The sequence below is a fragment of the Mus caroli genome, chromosome 7, assembly GCF_900094665.2.
Source record: "Mus caroli chromosome 7, CAROLI_EIJ_v1.1, whole genome shotgun sequence".
Taxonomy (NCBI): domain Eukaryota; kingdom Metazoa; phylum Chordata; class Mammalia; order Rodentia; family Muridae; genus Mus; species Mus caroli.
In genome coordinates, this window is record NC_034576.1 from 47,161,942 (window position 1) to 47,180,382 (window position 18,441).

General features: G+C 52.0%; 3 protein-coding genes across 8 annotated transcripts in view; 2 read left to right on the forward strand and 1 right to left on the reverse strand.

Annotated features, from left to right (window-relative positions):
* Positions 1-8,958, forward strand: part of Tead2 (TEA domain transcription factor 2) — a 17,813-nt gene extending 8,855 nt beyond the window's left edge. For both annotated transcript variants that reach the window (XM_021167140.1, XM_029479967.1), the window contains exons 8-12: positions 1,203-1,345; positions 4,337-4,510; positions 6,642-6,803; positions 7,512-7,664; positions 8,161-8,958. In XM_021167140.1, the coding sequence (XP_021022799.1) occupies positions 1,203-1,345; positions 4,337-4,510; positions 6,642-6,803; positions 7,512-7,664; positions 8,161-8,274 (746 nt within the window). In that variant the 3' untranslated portion in view covers positions 8,275-8,958. The remainder of the gene's footprint in view (positions 1-1,202; positions 1,346-4,336; positions 4,511-6,641; positions 6,804-7,511; positions 7,665-8,160) is intronic.
* On the reverse strand, positions 8,958-14,484 carry Cd37 (CD37 molecule). 5 transcript variants are annotated; one of them, XM_021167144.2, is made up of 9 exons: positions 14,329-14,484; positions 14,028-14,102; positions 13,868-13,940; positions 12,506-12,630; positions 12,325-12,399; positions 11,431-11,535; positions 10,736-10,972; positions 10,000-10,083; positions 8,958-9,318 (listed from the first exon to the last, which is right to left on the reverse strand). In XM_021167144.2, the coding sequence occupies exons 1-9, from the start codon at positions 14,386-14,388 to the stop codon at positions 9,241-9,243; spliced, it is 912 nt and encodes a 303-aa protein (XP_021022803.1). In that variant the 5' UTR covers positions 14,389-14,484; the 3' UTR covers positions 8,958-9,240. The 5 variants fall into 5 exon arrangements, 4 of the variants coding, with proteins under 4 accessions (XP_021022803.1, XP_021022800.1, XP_021022802.1 ...); XM_021167141.2 differs by having other exon boundaries at positions 9,238-9,816; positions 14,329-14,446; XM_021167143.2 differs by lacking the exon at positions 14,028-14,102 and having other exon boundaries at positions 9,238-9,816; positions 13,868-13,933; positions 14,329-14,363.
* A 1,908-nt stretch (positions 14,485-16,392) lies between these two features.
* The window catches only part of Slc6a16 (solute carrier family 6 member 16), a 32,431-nt gene continuing 30,382 nt past the window's right edge, over positions 16,393-18,441 (forward strand). Inside the window, exon 1 of the mRNA XM_021167870.2 lies at positions 16,393-16,634. The gene's annotated coding sequence lies outside the window, so the exon portion shown is untranslated. The remainder of the gene's footprint in view (positions 16,635-18,441) is intronic.

Genomic DNA, 18,441 nt, shown 5'->3' on the forward strand with positions numbered 1-18,441 from the left:
CCTCCCTCCCTCTCTCCCTCCCTCCCTCCCTTCTGTTTTTGTTTATTTCTTTGTTCTGATTTCTGTTTTTGGAAACTTGAGTTTCTCTGTGTAATCCTTGCTGTCTTGGAACTCGCTCTATAGACCGGGCTGAGCTAGAACTCAGAGATTCTCATTTGCCTCTGCATCCTGGGGTTAGAGGCATGTGCCACTAAGCCCAGTCTGAGGGCTCACATCTTGAACTGTAAACTTGAAGCTGAGAGTAACTGGGCATAGTGTAATGGCATATTTCCTCTGGCAAGGCCCTACCGCCTAGACCTACCCAGACAGCACTCTTGAGAGACAACTCATGGAAGCCATCATACTCCGTGTTTAGAACTCATCGATTATAAATAATGTACGGCTGCAAATAGCAGAATATCGGAAATCGTACTCAGAGAAGTAACGGTTTTAAGGGTCCAGCTGATGCAGGGTCTAGAGATGGGCTTGCCTGCTTAGCCATTGCAAACCTTGTCTCTTGGCCTCTGCCTCATGTGCCTCATGGCTGCTGTAACTGTCGGGCCCATTGCAGATGGGAGTTGGTCATGGGCAAAAGCTTTCGTCAGCCAAATTTTTTGCCTTTTGAGTTCCTTTCAGGTAGGGTCCGCCTGGCAACCTTGGCAAGAATTGTCTTAGGGCCACCTTTAGCTGTATGGTAGCCTGGAGGAAATGTTAATTTTTTTTCTTTTAAAGATTTATTTTATATGTATGAGTGATTTGCTTGCATACATATATATAAGTGTGCTGTGTGTGCCTGGCCCTGGAGGCCCGAGGAGAGTGTGTTCGATCCCCGGACCTGGAGTTACAGATTGGTGTGAATCTAGGCCTTCTCAAGATCACCCTCTGCTCTAACCCTGAACCAACCATCTCTCCATGTCCTCCCCGGCCTTATTTTTCTTTTCTGAGACAGTCTCATATATCCCAAGTTAGAGCGTGCTTCTGAGTTGAGTATGTAGATGACCTTGAACTCACGCGCCTGCCTCCACCTCCCAGGTACTAGGATGGTGTGAGCCCCTGTGTCCAGTGGATGTGCTGTTGGGGAAAGAGTCCAGGTTTCTTGTCTGCCCGGTGGGCTCACTGCCTTTCCATCCCTGGCCCTTATAGCTCAAAGAGAAGGTGGTCGAGAGAAAACAGTGCCAGCCTGGCCCATCATTTTGAGTAGTTTTTCTTTCTTCTCTTTCAAGGGTACGAGCCGCCCCCAGCTCTCTCACCCCTGCCCCCACCCGCTCCGTCTCCCCCAGCCTGGCAGGCTCGGGCCCTGGGCACTGCCCGCCTGCAGCTGATAGAGTTCTCAGCGTTTGTGGAGCCGCCAGACGCAGTTGACTCGGTGAGTGAAACCCAGGGCAGATGATGGGTGATGGTGCAAAGAGGGAAGGGAGAGAGTTCAGAGTGGCTGCATTCCCACCGGCAGCGGCAAGGTACCCACCGACAGCGCCTTCCGGTCTTCACAGGAAGCGCCGTCCCCACCAGTCAACTTAGTCTCTGTCTACCTGGTTTTTTGAGTCGGTCGTTCACTGAACTTGAGTCCTGTGAGCCTCAGGGATACACCTGTCTGGTCCGCAGCAGCACTGAAATCACAGGCACGTGGTGCCATGCATGCCTGCTTTTATCGGTGTCCTGGGAACCGAACAGCTCATTCATTCCTCTAACACCTAAGTCCTGCTCTTTGGCAGGCTTTGCAGTAACACACAAGGGATCTGGGAAAGACCTGTAGTTCTAATTGTTTTTTTTTTTTTTTTTTCTGTTTTATTAATATATTGTTACTGGCTCAGGCTAGCCTTGAACTCTGAGTGGTTTTTCAGTTTCGTGAGAGCTGGGATGACAAGCATGCCCTGTGGTGCCCAGCTTTTCATGTGAGTTTTCAGCGGGTCTGCTGAGCTGGTGTTTTCAGCAGGTGTGCCAGGCAGGAGTTTTCAGCAGGTGTGCCAGGCAGGTGTTTTTCAGCAGGTGTGCCAGGCAGGTGTTTTCAGCAGGTGTGCCAGGCAGGTGTTTTCAGCAGGTGTGCCAGGCAGGTGTTTTCAGCAGGTGTGCCNGTGTGCCAGGCAGGTGTTTTCAGCAGGTGTGCCAGGCAGGTGTTTTCAGCAGGTGTGCCAGGCAGGTGTTTTCAGCAGGTGTGCCAGGCAGGTGTGCCAGGCAGGTGTTTTCAGCAGGTGTGCCAGGCAGGTGTTTTCAGCAGCAGGTCTTCCGAGCAGGTGTTTGACCCCAATGCTTCAGGACCTGGCTCTTTCCATTTTTGGGTCTACCATTTTCTAGGGTTATTGAATCTTCTGGGTTCTCAACATCTGGTCAGCAGATGGGGGAAGAGAGAGGGTAGGATTGTCTAGGTGCCCAGGTGTTATGGGCCTGCCTTGAATGAGGCAGCTCATCGGTCTGTTCACATCGCAGTGGCCAGGCCTTAGTTATGTGCTCACAGCCAACTGCAGGCCTGAGAAATGTAGATCCCTGCATTCGGTGTCTCTGCAGCCAAACTAATGTAATGCCATTGCTCAGGTGTCAAGGTTACTAAAAAGGGCGATCCTGGTGAGACTCATACGGGATCCCAGCACCCTGGAGGCTGAAGGAATATTGCTTTTAGTTCAGAAGTCGGTCTGAGGGCTGGGGATTTAGCTTGGCTGATACATGAACCTCTGGGGTTCAGCCCCTGGGTCGTTCTGGGTGTGATGGTGCGGGTGTACAGTCTCAGTACCCTGGGGTGGAGGCAGGAGGATCAGAAGTTCATGGTTACCTTCTTTTACACTGGGAGTTTTGAGTCCAAGCAGGAATATACAAGACGCCATCTGGACAACAACAAGCTGGGCATGGTGGCGCACGCCTTTAATCTCAGCACTTGGAAGGCAGAGGCAGGAGGATCTCTGAGAGTTTGAGCACAGCCTGATCCACAGAGAGAGTTTTGGGACAGCCAGGGGCTACATAGAGAGTCCCCGTCTCAAAAAACACAACAAAATGAACCAGTTGCACTGTAATAGTAAATTCAAAGCCAGCTACAGAAAGTTAACCTGTCTCAAAAACCAGAAAGAAGAGCGTGGCGGTGCACGTCTTTCATTAGTCCCAGCACTAGGGAGGTAGAGGCAGGTGAAACCGAGTTCCAAGCCAGCCAGGTCTGCAGAGTGTGACCCTGGTGCACGATAGCAAATAAGCAAACAGGACAGCAACAATAAAAACAAACCAGAAAGAAAAACAAACCTCAACCAAAAATTCCCCCCAACAGAACCCCCAAAACCCCAACAAACTTACACAAAACAAAACTAAAAACCCAAACGAGAAAACCAAACCAAGCTGCCCTCAAGCCAAACGCCCAGAACAAAGATGAAGAACGCGCTCCCAGCTCACTGCTGCACACAAACGGCGCCATCTGAACCCTGTTCCTGCTGTGTCTTTTGCCCCTCCTGCCTCAGAGCCTTTCTGCCTCCTTCGCCACAGTCTTAAGTTCCTTCCCTGGGTCTGACTGTGAGTGATACTGGCTTATATGGACTTAATTTTCTCACAAGACTTTACCAGTCCGCTTGCTAGAAAATACCATGTGCCATCTTTATTTATTTATTTAAAATGTATTTATTTCATCTACGGGAGTACACGATTGCTCTCTTCAGACACACCAGAAGAGGGTATTGAATCCCATTACAGATGGTTGTGAGCCACCATGTGGTTGCTAGGAATTGAACTCAGGACCTCTGGAAGAGCTCTTAACCACTGAGCCATGTCTCCAGCCCCCACCTTTTTCTATACTTGCGAGGATTTTTTTCATGGTTTAAATTATTCCTGACATTTTCATTATCTGTAAGTTATTTTATGCTTCTGTTCGTTGTAGTAGTCTGAATTCTGCAAGTTCAGGGAGTTTTTAGTGGTCTTTTCGCTCCAGGACCAAGACCTGCATCACCATACAGCCAGCCCGTCTAGTTCCTGTGTATACAGAGGATGATCTTCCTGGGGAACTAGTGAAGTTTTCCTGAAAGGACATGTATGAGGCTTTGAGGGTCATGTAGGAGTTTGCTCTGTGCAGCATTGTACATTCCAGGCTCAGAAATGAAACTTCCAAGGAAATTAATGATAAATTATGGTGGGGGCTGGTCAGGTTACAGAGGGAGGATTCTGGGTACCAGGTCAACTCTAGAGCTGTATGAGAGATGAAAAACTGTTGGATAAGCTGGACCAGAGATTTGACGAGGTTGAGCTCTGAGCAGGTTGGGATGATAGGGACAGAGAAGGAATAGGCAGCTTGCTGGCTGTGGCCCAAGGCGTGGCTGCGTGTGGGCCTGTGGGTGTGTCCGTGCGGGCCCAGGTCCAGCCCACAGCCCCTCACCCTGTGCTGTCTCTGCAGTTCCAGAGGCATCTCTTTGTCCACATCAGTCAGCAGTGTCCCAGCCCTGGAGCACCACCCCTAGAGAGTGTGGACGTGCGGCAGATCTACGACAAATTCCCTGAGAAGAAGGGCGGCCTCCGAGAGCTGTATGACCGAGGGCCACCACATGCCTTCTTCCTCGTCAAGTTCTGGGTGAGCACTCCTGAGAAATGAATGACCCTCTCCGCCAGGTCTGAGGAGGGTCTTGGGTCTGCCTGAGCTACCCTTGAAAACCAACAACTCTGTGGGAGAGCATGTAGGAGGCATGTCACTGCTTCTGAGGACCTGCTCTGTGACAGAAGGAGTTGAGTGCAGATCGTGGGGACCTGGAGGACAAGAGCACCTTTAGTCTTTCTCAGGCCCTTCTGGTTTGGTGTCCAGTTGCATGACTGGCACTGAAGATCTCGGGGTGGAGGAGGGTGTGGTCTTCCAAAGGAGGTCCACACGGGATGTCCGTCAGCTTGGTCTCCCTGGCTGTCTGGTTCTAAAGCTTCCCGAGCCTTCTACCATGGTGCACGCCTGTCACCCCCATCCCAAAGCTCAGCAGTCTGAGGCAGGAGAATCCAGAGTTCAAGGACAGCTGTCCCTACTTAACAAAATAAAGGGACTGAAGAGCTGGTTCTGTGGCTAAGAACTGCTCTTCCAGAGGACCCAGGTTCAATTCCCAGGACCACATGGCAGCTCACACGTATCTTACTCTAGTCCAGAGGAACTCTACTGGCCTCTGAGAATATTTCACATATGTAGTGCACAGATAGACATGCAGGCAGAACACCCATGCATATAAACTGAAAGTAAGTAAAAGACAAAAAACAACAAAATCCCTAAGCTTTCTGGGTGGAGGCCTGAGATGGCTCAGAAACGACTATTATAGGGTGTTGGAAGCAGCTGCTGTGACCTTCCTACCTGTCCTCGAACTAGCTCTGTAGCCCAGGCTGGCCTTGAACTCCAGAGACTTGCCTTCCTGTGCCTCCAAGTGCTGGGATTAAGGCTGAACACCAACACAGGTGGTCTTCCATTGTCAGGCAGATTCCCCTTCACAGTGTAGCCTAGGCTGGTCTCTTCTGGCTTCAGCCTCTCAGGTCCTGGGGTTCCAGTGGTGAGCCGTGGCCACAGGCATAGGGATTTGCCTTGTATTGAAATACTTGTAGCTGGGGTGGTAGGTGGAGTCCTGGCCAAAGAGCTGCAGCTAAAGTCAGGACAGAGAACAGGCCGTCTCCACTCTCAAGACCACAGGCTTTGTGAGGCTTGCCCAGCTCTGCCCGCCTGGCCTTTGGATGAGCAAGAGTGCATTCCTGATTGACAGGTAGTGCTCGACGGGGGAGGTGGGCCTTACTGCTCATGGATGGCAGTCCCCACTTGATTTCACGGCCAGTCTGGGGAGGGTTGAGGGCGGACAGGAAGCCATAACCAGTTGCTAGGGTAACAGGCCTGCTCGTAACTAGGCCCTTGGCAGAGCTAACATTCATTTGTCCCCCCTCCATTTTCTTTTTCTTTTCTTTTCTTTTTCGAGACAGGGTTTCCCTGTGTAGCCCTGGCTGTCCTGGAACTCACTCTGTAGACCAGGCTGGTCTCGAACTCAGAAATCCGCCCGCCTCTGCCTCCCGAGTGCTAGGATTAAAGGAGAGCGCCACCACTGCCCAGCCCTCCTCCATTTTCTTAGTCTTAAAACTTCCAACCCCAGCCGGGCGTGGTGGCGCACGCCTTTAATCCCAGCACTTGGGAGGCAGAGGCAGGTGGATTTCTGAGTTCGAGGCCAGCCTGGTCTACAAAGTGAGTGCCAGGACAGCCAGGGCTACACAGAGAAACCCTGTCTCGAAAAACCAAAAAAAAAAAAAAACCAAAAAAAAAACTTCCAACCCCATCTTCCCTCTTTTTTTTTTTTTTCTTTCCTTCTTATTTTGAGACCCAGTCTCCCACTGTATGTGACCAGGCTGGTCTCAAACTCACAACCCTCCGGTATCGGCCTCTCAAGTGCCGGCATTATAAGCTTGCACTGTTATGCCTGAGTAGAACCCAGAGAGCTAGGGGCTTCAGGCAAAACAGTTGGGTTGTATGGCTCCTAGAGAATGAGAGTCAGGACTATTCTGGGGACCTTGGCTTCTCTAGTCCTCCTGGAACGGTAGGTAAGTCTTCTAGAGAGCACAGCTCATGCTGACCTGGGGTCTTTGAAAGCTGAGTCAGGGTGTGGTCACAGGCAAGTGTGTGCAGCTCGGAGCCAGGCTCCGGGTCAGCATTTGCTGGGTTCCCGCCAGCTCACTCGTGCCCCTCTATCTCCTCTCAGGCGGACCTGAACTGGGGCCCCAGTGCCGAGGAGGCAGGGAGCAGCGGAGGTGGTGGTAGCTTCTATGGAGTGAGTAGCCAGTATGAGAGCCAGGAGCTCATGACACTCACCTGCTCCTCCAAGATCTGCTCCTTTGGCAAGCAAGTGGTAGAGAAGGTGGAGGTAAGACCCAGGGGTAGGGTACTGCATGCATCTCGAGGAAACAGTCACAGCATTTTGTGTGTGTGTGTGTGTGTGTGTGTGTGTGTGTGTAAGTGTAAGGCAGAGCTATCCCCGTTTCTCTGGCAGTTAGTATATGTACTAGGAATTAACTCAAGACTTCAAAGGCTGAGGATGTAGTTCACTTTGTGGAGTGCTTACCCTGCACCATGTAAACCAAGCATCGAGAGTTTCAAGTCTATCCTTAGCTACATAAGGAGTTCCAGGCTAGCCTTGACTACATGAGACCCTGTCTCAAACCAAACATAAACAAGCCACTAAAAGTCACAACTCGGGCTTATTTCAAGGGTTGAAAGGTATAGAGATGGATTCTGCAGGATGACAAACACTCTTAAGGGTATGGTAGGAGCTGTGTAATTAGGCAGTAGGTATGTTATACTTCAGGGCCTGTGAGGTCTTGAAGTCTCAAGCTCAGTGTGGAGATGCTATTGAGGGTGTTTGGAGGTCACTGGGGTTTCAGACCATGACAGAGAGGGGGGGGGGGTACCTTGTTTGCAGGTTCAGAGGCCTAGGGTCTCTGGTCATTAAAGTTGAGGTTGCTTGAGGGACTCTGGCCAAGGGAGTTGACAGTGGCCTCTCAGAGGCTAAGGGTAAAGCTTCCGTCCTAGGGTGACCATGGTCTCTCTCAGCTACTGTGTTTCCCACTCCCAGACGGAGCGGGCCCAGCTGGAGGACGGGCGCTTTGTGTACCGCCTGCTGCGCTCTCCCATGTGTGAGTACCTGGTTAATTTCCTGCACAAGCTCCGTCAGCTGCCTGAACGCTACATGATGAACAGTGTCCTGGAGAACTTCACCATCCTGCAGGTGATACGCTGGGGCGGACAGACCCTCAGCTCCTGGGGACTCCAAAGATGAGATTCCTTCATCCAGAACAGGGTAGGGATGGGGGTGGGAGGACAGGACCGAGCTGTCCTGTGTGGAGAGCCCATCTTCCCTAGGGCAGCTGAGATAGCTCAGCTTCTAAGCGTCTGGCTTATCTGAGAAGTTCAGAGAAGGGAGTTCCTTTGATTTGGGGGTTGTGCTAATATGATCTGCTGACCCTCTCTCTCTGCCTGTGGCATGGTGAGGAACCCTTTTCTCGGGAATGTGATAGGATGGGGAGGCCCCTTCCTGCCATCTCTCAGCTTAGGGGTAACCTCATTGCCGAAGGAACCTGAGCCGCAGGACATTCTTTCTTCTTGGGGTACATAGCATGGCAGGTTTCTCTTTCTTGATAACTAGGGTGGGCAGGGCAGTCCCATGTCCTGTACCCCATCCCCTGCCCCCATCCCCACCCTACAGTGTAAGCCTGTTCTGGCAGGTTGTGACGAACAGGGACACTCAGGAATTGCTGCTGTGTACTGCCTACGTCTTTGAAGTCTCCACCAGTGAACGAGGAGCCCAGTACCACATCTACCGCCTGGTCAGGGACTGATGGAGCCTCCGCTGCCGCTGGTGTTTTTCACAACACCCCCTTCCTGGGAAGGGCCCTTTTGCTCTCTCTGTAAGAGAGATTTGGAGAGGGGCCCATGATTTTTAAAAAGGCCTAATCTCAGAAGCATGAGCCACCACGGGGGCTGGCTCCTCTTAGAAAGGAACCCGAAGCTGAGTGAGCTGGGTTTGAGTTTAGATCCCCAACACGAGGACCTCACAGACAACATTTGACAGGACACACCACTCCTGAGCATCAGGGATTGGGGACAGGAGTGAGTGCTCACAGGTACAGCAGTGGCCTCAGTTCTACAGGGCCCTTCCTTGCTCTTCTGGAAAGGGGAGCTGGGCTATGTGGGGCTTCTTACTGCCTTGTAACCTTCCTGCTTCCCATGTGTCTCATATCTGCCTCTCCCCCCACTCCCTCTCTCTGGGAACTGTGACGTCACAAACCGAAGATAATGTTTTCCCAGCTTGGGGAAGGGTGAAGTGGGACCTGAAAAAAAAATTAATATAAGGAGATATTTATACACAGTGTTAGGGATGTACTCTTATCTCAGCTAGGCAGTGGGGTGGGACTTCTTAATCTCCCCCCAACCCCATTTAAGTGAGCCTTGGACCACCCTGCCACCTTCCTTTCCCCAAGAGTGATGGTTTATGTTTGAAGGAGAATAAAGCTATTTTTACCAAAAAAAAAAAAAAAAAAACCAAAAACCCGAAAGGGATTTATTTGAGGTGACATGTGGGAGGTGGCAGACAGATGGTGTGGGGAGGAGGGAGCCGGGAAGGGAAGGAAGCTGGGCACAAAAGTCCCTGGCCATGTGGGGAAAGTGAAGGCTGTCGATAGGGCAGACAGCTGGGTCCCCAGGGGATGAGGCCTGAGGCATGGGCTCCAAGCCTGTGACCAACCAGGAAGGAAACATTTCCTGACTGCATGGAGGTGCGTGGGTGCCGACGGGTGGGCTGGGGCCTAGCGGTACCGGGCCAGCCGGTCATAGACGTGATCCAGATTTCTACACAGGAATATTGAGAGCGTCATGAAGCCGAGCTGGGAAAAAAGGAGATGCTTCAGGGTTGGAGAAAGGGTGGTACTCAAAGGGAGAGGCAAAGGATGGGCATGCATAAGATCTGTGAGTGATTGGCAGCGTTGAGAGCAAAAGCTCAGCAGCAGTCTGCAAGAGAAAGCTCAAGGCAAGCCTAGGGTCCTTTATTCTGGAGGCTCCGCAACAGCCTCGACCTCCTCAGCACCCACACTCTCGGTCTCAGGTGGCTCCTCCTCTGCATCCCACAAGGGCCAGGGCCCCAGCGCCATGGGTAGCTTGCCTTGTGGAGCCTTGTCCCCCCATGTCGGGCAGGCACCCGCCATGCCCCAGCTGCCCCATGGGGTGCTGCTGCGTCCGCTGCCGCTGCTTAGACCGCCCCAGCGCCCGCCGCTGCCTTCAGAGTTCAGCCCTGGGGTAGGGTTCGAACCCTCGGCTCCTGACAGCGGCAGCGCGGGCTCTCTAGCTCGGCGCTGTAGCTGCAGACACAGCGCCATCCCGCTCACCTGCGAGAGAGGGGAGGAGGCAGCACTGCGCGTACAGCCATTCAGAGTTTAGAGAAGTCAGGCCTCCGCCCCACCCCATGCTATTGCTTGATAAATAATGCCTCCGCTAAGTATGCGCGTTACCTCGGCAATGGGAAAACATCTACAATAGACAAATCACTCATGGGGACGGGGTCAAGTCACCTCAAGAAGACCGACTCCCAGACAGATTCCCACTATGGAGATGATATTGTTGTGCAGCCACTTCTGGAGGCTTTGCGCGCAGCCCTGGGGATGCAGAAGACGTGTAAAGGCGGCGTTGCTTCTGCAACTCACCCTTAAGCCAAGGGAACCCTTGGATCCCTTTTTAGGTACTCAATGCCTAGATATCCATCCAGGTCTTATCCAAGCCTTGCCCCGGGCCGGCGTTCCAGGTGCCATCCTTATTTAGACCACGCCTCTCACCCTCAGAGGACTCCGCCCCTTCCGTAACTACCTTTCTAGTAGCCCAGTCCAGCTCAGGATCTGCTGGCATACTATGCCCCTGAGTAGGTCACGCCTACCTATAAGGGACTGCCTTTTCGGTCTCGGCCTTTTCTCCTGGCCTTACCCTCCCAAGGCCTGCCTTCTGACGTCACGCCACGTGTAGGTCTGGACCACATCAGTTGTCCTCTCCGGCCCCGCCCATCTTTCTGCTCTGGAATCTTGAAGCCGCATTCACCTCCCAGATTCCTGCCCTTTCTGTTTTTGTTTTTGTTTTTTCCTACCCTTCGTCCTGAAGCCACGCCTCTGATTATAGCCGCACCCTCCAAATCCTGCCCACTCTCTTAAGATCCCACCCCTTAAACGTCCCTCCCACCAGACGGCCGTCTTCTCCTGTGTCCCATCCAGGCCCAGGCCCACAGGTCCATCCAGAGCTACCCGCTACCGCTAGTCCCACCTCACGGTAGATGTGGGCTTTTGCAGGGAGTGCACATATGTCAGCAGTCTGCCTCAGCTTCGCCCGCGGCCCCAACCGGCTTAGCTGGGAGAAAAAGAGCTTATCAAAGCCGGTGGAGTCATTGGTCGCCGTGGAGTTGTAGCAGGAGCAGGGCACGAAGGGCTCCTCAGACTCGTTCGCTTTCAGCATCTGGGCCTTGTTCCAGTCCCGCGGAGATTGCCAGCCGCAGCAGCGCAGCTGATGGGGAAGGGGACAGAGTCAGGGGCCCGTTGTCACGGGTTGTAGGTGTGCAGCCAGGCCTGCGATGGTGGGTGTGTAAATGGGCTGGAGGTATGATGGGGCCGAGGGACTAGGAACATGACTTAGAGTGAGCCTGAAATTTTGGACGGTGTGGTTGTCTCGGGATAAGTGGATAGGGAGCGGGACTATATGTGTCTAGGGGGCGGGAGTCCAAAAAATAGAAATGTTGGGATCGGGGTGGAGCAACCCCAGGGTCTAGGATCTGGGAACTTAGTTACATGAGGGCAGAAATGCTGCCATTTGGGGGTGCTCAAGCAGTTTGGCAAGTGTGGGGATGAGGAAATAGTTGACCTGCAGCCCACATGCAAGCAAGGCCAAGCTGAGACGTTAGAGCTCAGAGCCTAAGGTTTTGAGACGACCGGAGACTGTGAGATAGGAGACACGAGCTCACACACCTGGAACTGTGCATAGTCCCAACTCTCCTCTGCTGCTGTCTCATCCGGATTCGTGCGGTAGCTCTGGATCGTCCGCAACACCAATTCCTGCACCCTTCGCTCCAGCTGAGAGCATGGAGATGAGGCTGGGCTCAGTCACCCTGCCGGCCCCAGCCACCTCCCATGGCGTTCACCCCAGGACCATAACTTTGCCACTTTAGGTTTCATGGCAGTGACTCTCTTCCTCAGAATCTCAGAAGTGTTTCTAAGGGACTTTGGGTCTCCATTGCATCTTCTTTTTTAAATCATCATTTAAAAATAAATTTAAAATTAATTTTCTGTAGCTTACATCTGGTCTAGTACTCCTGATCCCCCACACCCCCCATCTCTATCTTGAGTGTTGGGATTACAGATACCAAGTGTTGGGGATCAAACCAACAAACACTCAGCCAGCTGAATAAATGCTACCAAGTGGAAGTCAGTTCGTGTCTGTCTCTACCCTCCCCTCTCTCTCCATGGTCTCTCTATGTAACCTCACCTGTCCTGGAATTTATTTTATGGGCCTATCTGGCCACACAGAGATCTGCCTGCCTCTTCCTTCAGAGCACTGGAATTAAAGGGGTGTGCCATCACACATGACCCCCCCCCCTTTTTTTTAGTCGATGTGACCTCCTTGGTCTGTTATGCTAATATGATTCTCCACCTCAGCCTGTGGGGATTTGAGCACAAGCAACACTACTTCATCTTTCCCTTTCATTCACCACATGCCTCTGTATCTCTGTGTCCATGTGTCTTTCTCAGTGTGTTGTTCTACAGCCCAGCTTCCTGGTTGATAGCAGTGCCCACCTGCCTTTCTCTCTCCCCGCCCCAAACCCTCAACCTCCAAGCCTGGGGTAATGATGTTAGTAAACTCACCCGGACCCGCTGAGTGGAAATGAGGATGCCCAGGGTGATCTGTATGGCAAACAGGAGCAGCAGCATTCCAAAATACTGAGGACAGAGTGGAGAGGAAGCTCAGCCCCTCGGGTCTCCCAGGGGCTGGCCTGAAACGGGGGTGGGGTGGGGGGGTGGGGGGGTGGTGGGGAATGCCACTCACCAGGCCCAGGAGACAGCGCAGCTCCTTTAGAGCCCCCACACAGCCCAGGAGAGCCAGGGCCATGGTGAGGACACCTGAGACAGCCAGGACCTTGGACCAGGTCTGCAGTGGCACGAAGGACAAACCTGAGGTGGTGACAAGTTGTGAGAGTGGGCGGAGGAGAGGACAGCAGCTCCACTCGGCCACCCAGGAAGGGTCCCGGCTCTTGGATCCCCATGTCCCTTCCTCTGAATCTGCCTGGGTGGGCCTCTGCTTCTGCTCTCTGCTCCCTCTCCCTCTCCCCCCCCCCCTCAGAGAAGATTTCTCTGTGTAACAGCTCTGGCCTTCCTGGAACTCTGTAATCTAGGTGGCCTTGAACTCACAGAGATCTGCCCGCCTCTGCCTCCCAAGTGTTGGGACTAAAGACATGTGCCACCATGCCCAGCTGAATCCATTTCTTAAACTTTTTGAAGGCAAAGAAGTAAAAGATCGATTTACTGGATTTTTCTTTTTCTTTTCTTTTCTTTTCTTTTCTTTTCTTTTCTTTTCTTCCCTTCCCTTCTTCCCTTCCCTTCCCTTCCCTTCCCTTCCCTTTTCTTTCCCCTTTTTTTTTTTTTTTCCTGAGACAGAGTCTCAGGTAACTCAGGCTGCTCTCGGACTCACTTTGTAGCCAGGGGTGACCTGGAACCTTGTGATCTTCCCACCTACACCTCCCCGTGCTGGGGTGACAGGTGTGAGCCACCACATATATCCTAGAATTGTTCTGAGCGAGGTTCGAATGAAAACACTGTTCAACCCAGCGGTCAATGTGGTGAGTCTGAGTTGCTATGGTTTTGGTGTTCCCTCCTTAAATGGTTTCCTTGTTTTTATTACTTTATTTTTGTTCTTCCCCTTCCTGGCTGTGTGACACCCAGCAAAAGACTTCCCTTCTCTGAACCTCAACAAGGGAGAGTCTCTGAGTTCCAGTACAAAATGAGACACAGGAAGTATTTGAGAAATATCTATCATTTCGGTTATTACTGTTTCTAACCGCGACCTCATGGTACTGTGGTTGTTTTGGAGGCAGGACCTCATTATCCAGCCTGGGCTCTAACCCACTGTGTAGTCTAGGATGGCCTGGAACTCCTGATCGCCTACCTCCTGTGTGCTGGGACGACAGTCATGACCGGCTACATCTGCTCTACATTTCCTACTTACCAGCACACATACAGCTTACTGGCAGTGCCAGTGGGGTGCCAGCCAGAGCTGGAGCCCTACCTGGGAAGATAGTAGCTATGGAGAGTTTCCCCAGGGCGAGTGAGATATCAGGAGATGCCTTGGGGTGGGGTTCTGGGTTCAAGTCCATCCCAGCAAGACCCTCCCTTACTGCGCAGCCCCCCTCACCCACAAAGGACACGAAGCTGGTCTTGTCAATGAGGATCCAGGTGCCGAAGCAGAAAATCAGGCCGCCTAGTACCTAGGGGAAGAGAAGAAATGAGGCTAGGGCAGATCAAGGGCCACTGTGGCCCTGGGACCCCGGCTGGGTAGCCATAAGTAGACTCACAAAGAAGAAGAGGTTGAAAACGAAGAGGAAGTACTTGATGAGGCTGAGGCAACTCTCTTGGGCAGACATCTTCGCCTAGACGGGGAATGACCCACTCGAGGAACCCAGACAGAAGAGGTGTTGGCCGCAGGGGGGAAGGGGAATAGTGGGCAAAGAAAGACAGAGACTGAGAGGCACAAAGGAAGCCCGCAGAGAAAGAGGAAGTTCCGGGGGGGTGGAGCTCCACCCCGCCCTGTTCATTTAGTGACTGTCAGCAGGGGCCCTATCTTCTTCACGAGTTCCACGGAGTGCACAGCAGTACCTGAGGGTCCTTGGAATATGTGGGTGCCAGGGACACAATGGGTTCCTCGCAGGTGTCCATGGCTCAGGCAGGGTGCACAGGGGCTTCTGATGGACTTCCACTCACGTGGGTCCTGGGACTTCAAGGTTGTTTCTGCAGAGGCCAACCTCACAGACACTCTGACCTCACTGGCTACTGGCTCCGCCCCCTGCACCCTGTGGTCTTCTGCTCAGCACCCATTAGCCTCCAGCCACCGTGCAGTCTCTGCCTCTCTGTCTCTGTCTCTCTGGGCCTTTGCCTTCTCTGTCCTGTGTGTCTCTTTCCCTGGGTCTCTCTCTTTGCCCTCTCTCTTCTAGAGCAGGTGCTCAGATGTGCTTGGGGGCCAGGGTTGGACCCCTGGGGAAGTGAAAGGGCTACAGAAGAGGTGTGACAGTCCCAGGAGTGAGGAGGGCAGCGAGGCAGTGCCTGAATATCCGGTGGAGGAAGTGAACCTCAGATGGCACTTCCTACCTCTGCGGAGAAACCTGAGGGGAGGAGGCCCCAGAAAAGCCAGGCACTGGAGTGGGGGTCACTTGAGCATATCTAGCATCTTCAAAGTTTCCTAGGATGTGCCCAGAAAGAAGTCCCTGACACTTGTCAAGCCCCCAGTTCCTCACAGATTTCTAGTGTTGTGGGAAGTTCCTATCACCTAGCTATCTACCCAAAGCCTAGTTCTCTGGGACAGCAGCTGCCTTCTGAGACATGGCTCATCTATTTTCTTTTTGTATGTGTATATGTATGTGTGTGTGTGTGTGTGTGTGTGTGTGTGTGTGTGTGTGTGTGCGCGCACACACCTTTGGAGGCCAGAGGCCAGAGGCCAACATTGGAAGCTGTTCTTCCATTTTTTAAAAATTTTTTAACGATGTGTGTGTGTGTGTGCACCACATGGTGCTTATAGAGGGCAGAAGATAGATAAATTTTCGGGGTTGGGCCTCTCCTGTCACAGGCTGTGCTCCAAGGCAGGTTCTGCCATCTCCAATAAACAAAGTAAAAGAACCAAATTTCTAGAGGAAACAGAAAAAGGTTTACACAGTGTGGTCACATTGGGAAGGGCACAAAGCAATCTGATGATCCCCTCCAATCCATTTTTGGGGTCCCGCACTGAGACTGAGGTGTAAATAGAAGGCTAATGTTACTCATGTCTATGCAGTCCACCATGCGGTCCTACCCACCACTAACCCACCATCGTCTGGGCTTCAGCCTCAACCTGTGGTCGCCCAAGCTCTTAGAGCCATGTGAAATCCTATTCAGGGACGCGCTAACAATTGGTTGGCATCTTTTCCCTTTCCCAGCATGAGATTCCTAGGGGAAGATTCCCCTTTCTTTCCGGTTCATTGTTCCAATAATCGGACAGATAGGTTGAGACACTTATCTTCCCTTCTTCCTTGTGAGGCCTGGGATGGAACACGGTTTGGTGGCACATCTGGGCCTCTCATTTGCCAGTTTTTAATTCTTATCTGCTGTCCTTAAAATCCAATCCCTAGTCGGCCTTTGTGTGTGTGTGTTTTGGTCCTGAAGGGAGGCGTTTAGTAATTATCAGTGGTTTGAAATCAACAAGGAATAAATGTGAAGATTAAGTCTTTGCACCATTTCTGCCTGTGGCGTCAAGGAATCAAAGCACTGGGGTCACACAGGGGAGGAGGGCTGCACCCAGAGGCAAAGGCACTGCGGCGCACGCGCAGTCCGAAGCTGCGAGCACGTGTGTTCGCGCGCGCGCGGGAAGCGCCACAGCAAACTCCTTCGCGTGGGTAGAGGAAGGAGGCGAGACGGGAGCAATAGGCGCAGAGACACGGAAAGGGCAGGGAAGGCCTCGTAGGCTCACGATGTGGGAACTGCCTTCCAGGGGGCAGGAGGGCCTGGGGAGGTCGCTAAGCTTCCATGCCGAGGCCTCCCGGACCTTTTCACCCAGACAGCGGCTGGAGAGCTCAGCGGGGATCTCGAGGCCCGGGCGGTGAGACCGACGGGGCGGCCATTGTGCTGCCCCAGGCTCTCCACAGGACGCCAGGAAGGAGGGCGGGAGGGGGGAGTCGCGAGGTCAAGGTCACCGTGCCCCCTCTCCGTCAGAACCCGGAAAACTGCCTCCTCGCTCCTCGGCTGCGCCTGCCTGAGGCCAGGCCTGAGAGTCAACCTCCCGCAGCTCTTGACGGCTGCTCTATTGGGAAGGCGCCTAAGAGGCGGCAACCCGACCCGGCTTCATTTCCAGCTCGCTAGGGACAGCCACCTCCCGTTCGGAGGAGTCAGGACACCAGCTTGCTTGCCCTTCTGAGGCCATAGTTCCAGGGAAGGAGGTAAAGTGAGTGCAGGGGGCGTTTCCGAGGAGGCTCCTAGGGACCTGTGACAGCCACGGGCTCAGTCCTGGGGTGGGAGGGTTCAGGAGTGGCTGGGGCTGGAGCTCAGTTAGGGGAGCACTTGCCTAGCAGGGACAAGGCCCAAGTCCAAGTACTGACCGGAGAAATGAATACATTAAAGAAACGAGGAATCAAATCCAGCGCTCAGTTCTGCAACTGAAAGTTCCAGTTGACCGGATTGTCCAGATTCACTTCTGCTTGTTTTTAAACAAGTTCTAGTTAGGCAAATCGGTCTCCTTTCACACAACTTGCCTGTTATTAAATTGTTACTATTGTCCGATGGGCTACAGAGTCAGGGACAACACTATCAAGTTTGAGATTTTTGACTTTATTGTATTTGAAGAGATGACTTATTTATTTATTTATTAAGATTTATTTTATTATTATATCTAAGTACACTGTAGCTGTCTTCAGACACACCAGAAGAAGGCATCAGATCTTATTAAGGATGGTTGTGAGCCACCATGTGGTTGCTGGGATTTGAACTCATGACCTTTGGAAGAGCAGTCAGTGCTCTTACCCGCTGAGCCATCTCTCCAGCCCCGACTTACTTATTTTGATATGGGCAAAATATCTAGTTGTAGTGAAGTTTTGTGTGCCTCAGGTAAACCTCTACTTCCTCCCCATGCCTATCTTTGAAAAGTTATTGCGTCTAGTGATTGACTGATCGTTTGGATATGAGTCTGTGGTGCGTGTGCCCTGACATGTGTGGGGGTCAGAAGACAACTTGTGGGAGTTAGTTCTCTCTTGTCTTCATGTGGAGAACAGGATGGAACGTAGGTCATCAGGACTGGCAGCAAGTGCTTTTACCCACTGAGCCATCTTGTTGGCCTCAACTTGATTAGCTTTTGAGACAGGGTCTCAACTAGCCCAGGCTGGCCTAGAACTCGTTGTGTGGTCAAGGATAACAAAGGACCTTATTCAAGTCCTCTCATCTCTACTTCCCAAGGACTTTGATTTCTGTCACAGGCCATCAAAACTCCTCTAATGAGATACTGGGGGTGAAACCTAGGGCCCTGTGCATGCAGGGCAAGCATTCAACCAAACAAGCTACATTCCCCAGCCCTCAGCTTGGTCAAATTCCATATGCATTAAAAAACTTTTTTTTTTTTTTAACCAGGCTGGACAGATGGGTCAGTGGTTAATAGCACTTGACTGCTCTTTCAGAAGTCCTGAGTTCAATTCCCAGCAACCACACAGTGGTTCACAGCCATCTATAATGGGATCTGATTTCCTCTTCTGATGTGCATAAAGACAGAGCACTCACATACATAAAGTACAGGAATTAATAAAATTAAAAACAAAACCCTTTTCTCTATTCACATCCACTCTCGTCCCCAAAGAAAAAGTAAAGCCAAATTAAGAAATAATGGTAGAGAAATTTTTAAAAAATTTATCCTTCTCTTGTATACTACAGTCCGACCACGGTTTCTCCTCCTTCCTCTCCCTCCACTCTGAGAAGTTTCCCCCACCTCTCCTTGCCCCCAGCTCCACCCCCTATGCCCACCCCATCCCAATTTCCCCTTAGAAAATAACAGGCCTCCCAGGGACATCAACCGAACAAGATAAAATAAGACCAGGCATAAAACCTCAAGCCTGGGCAAAAAAACATAGTAGGAGGAAATGGGTCCCAAGAATAGACAATGGAGTCAGAGACACCCGCTACTCCCATTGTGAGGAGTTCCCCCAAAAAACCAAGCCAACAACCATAATATATATATGATATGCATATATATATATATATATA